The sequence below is a fragment of the Lepisma saccharinum genome, chromosome 15, assembly GCF_977018435.1.
Source record: "Lepisma saccharinum chromosome 15, izLepSacc3.1, whole genome shotgun sequence".
In the NCBI taxonomy this organism is placed as follows: Eukaryota; Metazoa; Arthropoda; class Insecta; order Zygentoma; family Lepismatidae; genus Lepisma; species Lepisma saccharinum.
In genome coordinates this window covers 30,368,800-30,375,603 of record NC_139243.1, presented here as the reverse complement: position 1 = coordinate 30,375,603, position 6,804 = coordinate 30,368,800, and the positions used below count along the sequence as shown (strand labels likewise).

At 40.3% G+C, this 6,804-nt stretch overlaps 1 protein-coding gene across 1 annotated transcript in view; it reads left to right on the top strand.

Moving 5' to 3' along the window:
- Positions 1 to 3,969: 3,969 nt before the first annotated feature.
- LOC145999658 (uncharacterized) overlaps positions 3,970 to 6,804 on the top strand; it is a 75,322-nt gene continuing 72,487 nt past the window's right edge. Inside the window, exon 1 of the mRNA XM_083136789.1 lies at positions 3,970 to 4,699. Coding sequence (XP_082992915.1) covers positions 4,041 to 4,699 — 659 coding nt within the window. The 5' untranslated portion in view covers positions 3,970 to 4,040. The remainder of the gene's footprint in view (positions 4,700 to 6,804) is intronic.

Below are 6,804 nucleotides of genomic sequence, written 5' to 3'. Positions count from 1 at the left end.
AACAAAAAAAGAGACTCCAGGAGGAGATGATAGACGCATGATAAGAGGAAGAAGAAGAATTTATATTTTATAGCATGTTATTGATTGGTTGTTATAGTAACAGTGTGTAAGATGTACGTGAATGGCTTCCAGGCATTAAAGTTATGTTGTTAATTTGAACCTACGTGTTTGTATGTCTTGTAAATGTATAGATAAGAAATCACACACAACAACAACAAGGCTTACATATATAATGATTAAATAACAAATATTTGCTCACGCTCTCTCTTGCTCTCATTTTAGTAGTGTTTTATTTAAATATACTAATCTCTTGGCCTCCAATAAAAAAAATGGGTAAGCTAAACAATCATAAATACGGACGTATTTATTTGGGCAAGTGAACGTGCATTCTAATTCTTGTTGTTGGTTTGGTTTATTTTACTTCGCTTTTCTGCCACATTTGGTTATCGCTAAAATGAGGATGAGTGATGATATGATGAAACTGATGAACGGACCTCACAAAGAACAATTCAGGCCGGAATTCGTGACGAGCGTGCATTCTTGTTCTTACGTGTTGTACTCTGCCTGAAGTGAATAATGAAAAAAATAGAAATGAAAAATGTATCCCAGAACTCAAAAATCCAAATGAATATCATTGAAGAAAGTAGAAAAAAGGTTTGTTTAAAGGTGTGTTTTGTTACCCATCGCTTTTTCAAGCTGTATAGATTTAATCGGAATAAGTAGCTAAGAGCTTGGAAAGTCGTGAGGGACAATCATAAACAGAGAATTCTAGGCTCCTGATTTCACAGTGCCCTGCAGATGCACTGGGAGGAAATTATTTGTATTTTCTTCTATCTTCCATCGCTTTACCTAATTTCTGCCATGACGATGAACGTTGATTAAATTAAACGGGTGAAGAGTGGTTGCAAAGAAACACTCACGCAAAGGTCAGGGCTCAAGCCTGGATCCTTCAGTAACGAGATCGTGAGGTGGGGAAATTAGGGAAATCAAGCAATGCAAAATTTTTGAAAAAACGTTAATCATACATAAAGATGGTATTTCAAAAATTCAATTGAAAATTACTACTCAGGAAAAATGCAGTTTGCTTTACCGATACCCATGTATCCGAATGGTTAGCGCCTTCCTCACATGTTTGTTGTCGGCCGACCTCCGTGGGGGAGTGCAAATGGTCCCGGATCTGTACCCGATGGAGGTATAGTGGTTCGGATCCCACATTAAACTATTGGTCTAGTCCCGATTAGCCTTTCTGTGTATAATCAACCAACCGTGGAGGAGTGGTTGCCACAGCACGCTACAACACCAGGAGTTCCGGTTTCGAACCCCTACCTGGACATGGGGGTTCTTTGAGTTTGTCCCTTCATTAATTTTGTCGTATCATCTTCGCGATTAACCAAATGTGTCAAAAAAGCGAATCAAATGAAATCATTCATTGATTGATTGTTTGATTTGGTTTATTTTACTTCGCTTTCCGCCATTTTTTTTCTAATCGCGAAGACGATATGATAAAATTGATGAAGGGCAAGGGACACACAAAGATCACCCATTGCCAAGCCGAGATTCAAACCCGGCATCTCTGGCTCAGTAGTCAAATCAAATAGTTTTTGATTTTCGAAAGTGGGTGGAAGTTATGTGTACAATTTTTTGTAGTCATTCCTAACTTTGCAATTTTTCCTGTACTTGACGTTCTTCTTTTAGGAATATTGGGCCCTAAAAGGGGGGGAGGGGTTATGACCCGTTGGGTACGCCACTCATTGCTACCCCAAGTGTCGACGTCACCGCACGTCACTGGGAAAACAATGTCATTGTTCACGGAAGTAGCTGCCTTGATCCACTAATTAACACTATGCAATGTGTTTCATTAGTAGAAACTACCACCTCAACTCTTGAAGTGGTATGTACTAACGAAACTCCATTTTTGGAAGAGTAAGTTGTGGATGATTTGTTTCATCACATAAGGTTCAATGGTGATTATATGAAAGTGACGAAGAGCCGAAAACAAACACACACGGACATTCAAACAAAATACAAACCCCCATAAATTATTATTTCTATTGTGGTTCCAGGCGCCAGGAACTCGTTTCCCTGCAAGAATATAGTTTGCAGGGTATGTTGTACAGCACAGAGGTTGACATTCTAGTGTGTTCGAAATGGTCATGCTATGCAACCCAAGTAAGTCATCTATGAAAAATAGATGAATTATTCCTGGCACGGTGATCAACTTCGATGAATTCCTTGTGTCCTAAATATTTTTGTTACCTCAAAAAATATGTTCATGTAACCATACGTGTATTGCTTCTCCCGCAGGCTCTGGTCGGAATTTATTCGGCCTACGTATAGGGCCGGTGGCAACCCACCATCGTGAGGAAATTGGGGAGCTCCGAGTGAGTGAGCGTAATCCGGTCGAGACGACCTACTATAACGGCTGGGGATACGTCGGGCTGACCCCCCGACTATTCCAATAGTACTGGTTGAAGATCTCCACGCTTAGAGGTGACGAAGGAAAGCGTGGGAGGGAGACCGGCAGTCGGTAGGTAAGCCAAGGCCATTCATGGGCTGTCGCGCTAAGGATTAATTAATTAATTAAATAATATCTTCAATTCTGAACAGATTTTTCAATCTTACTTGTTTTTTACTTATGAGTGACAATTTGTCAAAATAGCCTTTCATTAGCCTATGAATACCTCATGGACAACGAACAAAGAATTGGTTTCAGTGTGTGTTTTAAATTATTCCTAATAAGACGTTTATTTTAATCCAAACATTCAGTGCCAATTTTTGCCCCCGCACTATGACCTCTATATGCTAAGCCTTTTCTACCAAAACAAAGTATATTGTCCTTGCCCCTCAAATGTTGACACCCAATCGCCCCTACTGCAAACATTCAGATAGATTTGTCAATTGTACGAGAAACCTTGTAAGCTAAGAAAAGTGACCCCCAAGGAGTAAGATAACTCTTTGAGTCAAAAACTCATACGATGAAACTACTATGCTCAGGAACATGCATTTAAATTACGAGAAACGTCACGATTGTCTACCATTGCACTTTATATCACTGTTGCCGAATACATAAAATCAAGTATGTGCCCTTTTTTTTTGTTCACTAAGAGCAAAATGTGATGCAACACAAGCTTAAACCTAATTCACATTTGTTTCATTATACACTCCTCACAAAAATTTTGCAATATTGTTATATTAGGCACAAGTTTGGAATATCAATATATTAGGTGATAGGCACGGTTTCATATGCCGGCTTAAAGACGAGAACGTCCGCCAGACAGGTATCATGTATTGTTGCATTCCCATGCCCGTGTCTATCACCTATTGTCTAACGTTACAATATTCCAAACTTTTTGTGAGGAGTGTATTAATATGCATGAAAGAATGTGACTTTTAATGTATGGCTGCGCATGGATAAACACTTCGTTGAAATAGGCTAATTGTGTCCATCAGAGACAACGCGAAAGGAAATTGAACAAGTTGCGAGAATAGATTAGAAAACAATGAAGAGGAAAACCTGAAATGGAAAGGGAAAAGAAGCAAGAAGAAAATCGGGAGTGTAAGAGAGAGGGGATACATATACGTCTTACATGCACATATACATATATGGTCTTAAATTTATACTGCCCACCCTAATCTATCAATATGGAGCTTCTGCCCACCCGGTCGAAAAATTCTGGAGCCGCTCCTGCTGCCCAAAGTAGAATACTATCGACAATTTACTCCTAAATACCGATACGAAAAAGCTGATTAATGTTCACCAGATAAAATATTTTATGATTCCTTTGACATTATTGAAATTGAATGGCATATTCAACATAGCATTGGGAAACAGTAGTCGCGTACAAGTAGTTTGAAATCATGCTATTAGATGGCTCTGAAATCATTCCAACGTGCGAAGTGACGTGACATCTGGTGGCGAATGTTCGCTCTCCGTGGCGCACAGCAAAAAAACCGGCAGTCAGTCAGCCACAACAGAAGACGAACAGTCTGCTGCTCCCGATGTCGAGATTCAGGTGCTAGTTCGTGCTGTGCTGTGCAATATGGCAGTCAACAACAATACCAGGTACGCATGTAAAGAACAGGGAAAAGTGCATGCACTGTACGAAAAGCTCGTGATTTTAAACGAAGATGCAGTGAGCAGCGGCGTAAGTGTGGAGGACCTACAGGAAATATGTTTCAAGCGTGGAAAGCGAAGAAAGATTTGGCAGCAGAGACTTTATGGGATCTCTCACCGTGCTTTCGCAGCAACAGTTGCCACAGCTGTCTTTTTCGGTGTGTTCTTCGGTGCATTACAGTTCGACAAGTTCACAAAGACAGTGCGTAGTTATCGGTGTGCCTTGCAAAACAACTTTTTTATAATGGAGGCAACGAGGCCTGTAACAGACTGTTCGATTTGCAAAGGTGTTAACAGTGTTCTTATTTTGGAAAATGTCACGAGGGAAGAGTTTGCCAAAGTTGCTTACACTTCGCGGCCGATGTTAGTCAAGGGGGCCGCCAGCAATTGGTCGGCAGTGCACACGTTCAATTTTAGTTTTTTCAAGCAATTGTACGCAGACATTGATGGTGCTTATGACAGTATAGAGGAGGAGTGTCAGTTCTTTCCTTTCCAAACAACTTTTCTCAGTTTAAGGGATGTCTTCCAAATGCCGGACAAAAGAGCACGATTCGAAGAAGGGGAGGATCCCTGGTATATTGGCTGGTAAGTTAAAGTTTTATCATTGTTGTACTTTGTAGTCTGTTTTAGTATAGTAAGTTCGCACCGTATTTTGTTCAATCAAAAGGAGAAACATCATTTCCACCATCAGTTTGAATCGAAGTATTGTATTTTTGTCGATTCTAATCTCATCGTCAAGGCTAACTGAATTAAGAAATAGGCGACGGAATTAGGAAATATTCCTGTCAAGTTAGTGCAATATCTGCTCCCAAACAGAGAAAAGAATGTTTGCAAACTTATATCTGTAAAGATAACGTGGAATATAATTATGTGGGGGGGGGGGGGTAGAACGTTTGTTTGTTTACATAGTTTTCTTGGATGAAGTGAAAGGGGGCGGGGCAAACCAGCTGGCGCCCGTTCCCTGCCCCTCATGCACCGTTGCCATCAACAGATTTAGAGTCCAGTCCAAAATAAATGTCCGTATTTTTTTTTTATTACATTATAAAATTAATGAATACCACTAAAGCTTAATTGGATTCCATTTACCTGACATGACAATGAACGTAAACTGAAGACTTCCAACGAAAAGCAGAAATCTAAATATTTTCACTTGCTTTTGTTTTGAAAGAATTGAACTTCTGAATTCATCTGTCCTTCGTTGCCACAGATAACCCTGTATTGTTACCCTTTGTACAATCAGAAGAAAGGTGCTGTTCTTGTAGAATTGTTGAAAATGATGTTAGATTTCAATCATTTATATTTAGTTTTTGGTAGAAAAACCATCCACGTCCTCTCTATCGTAAATGTTCACCTGGGTTTAATCCCCCTTCCCGTGTTATAAAGTGCCGATTGTGTACTTTCCATACCTTCATCATGCACATACGGGGCCCATGGGGGACATTTGCCCGACCAAAAAAATGCAGGTTTATTAAAATTTACAACTTAATGGTACGTTGGTAAGCTCCTTGGACCTGAGAGTAATGTTTATGATTTCTGAAATTTAACTTATTTAGCAAAAAAGTCCTGCGCGTTGTTTTTATGAGAGAAAACTTTTTGATTTAGCCCCCTCACCTCCCTCAGAGTTATGTCCCAAGTTATGCCCATGCATAGTCCACAGAAATTGAATTCTAGTATGTATGAATAAGAGCGATATACGAGTATGGCCACTTGCGCAAGTTGTTGTCACAACATGATTTCAGATAAAGCAATAATTTCTTTGAGTTTAAAACGTGCATGTATGTTTAACTCCATACTTCAAATATCTCACGTTTCCAGTATTTTTAATTATTCCCTTATCTCTTGCACAACTCCTAGAAACAACTAAACACACGCGCTTTCTTGATATCTCGGAATATTGAACTTAGCGACAGATTTGTAAAATCAGTATTGCCAGTAAAATGTATTTTAAAATGTCGACAAATGATAGAATGAATTAATTGATTTACTTTACGTCACGTTTCTGCTACTTTTGGCTAATTGCGAATGTGAGCATGAATGGTGATCTGATAAATTAGATGAATGGACAATAACAAACACATATAAACAGCACACAACGCAAGTCTCATAGACCTAAGAGGTTTGTATTGGCCATTTGTCCAGACGCCAGGGCCTCGCTAGCCTGTTCAACAATTGCAATTAAGCTTGCTTGGATTCTTTCAACAAGTTGTATATAACCCCGGTCCCCGGAAGGTGTATCCTTGTACAATTTCCGCCACGAGGTGGTGTGTTGTCTGCTGGAAGACATTGGCTGTGTGTTTCCACCATCATTGGTTTCCACCCACTCTCAGGGTCGCTGGGGACAGCACGTGCTTTCTTTTCTCTCAATCAGAGCTCGCCGTGCTCTTTGGGAGAAGAATTTGAATACTTGGTTGCCAGATTCACAGAGGGGAAGGCAACCAAGACATATACTATGTCCCGGGAATCTCTGTAATACGCAACGAAAGCACGTGTCCGCGCAAGTAGTGACTTGTCCAATGATACGTGCGAGGGAACGGGATTGCGTGGAGGGAGAAATGCGACTAACGTTATAGATGACGCGTTTACTTGGTTAACGTCCAAGATCTGAAGAGAGCTGCCGCCGCGAACGTGGGTGGGGATAAATAGCGGGCGAGTTGTTTTCGTCCAATCGCACTCAGCCTTCAGCCAATGGG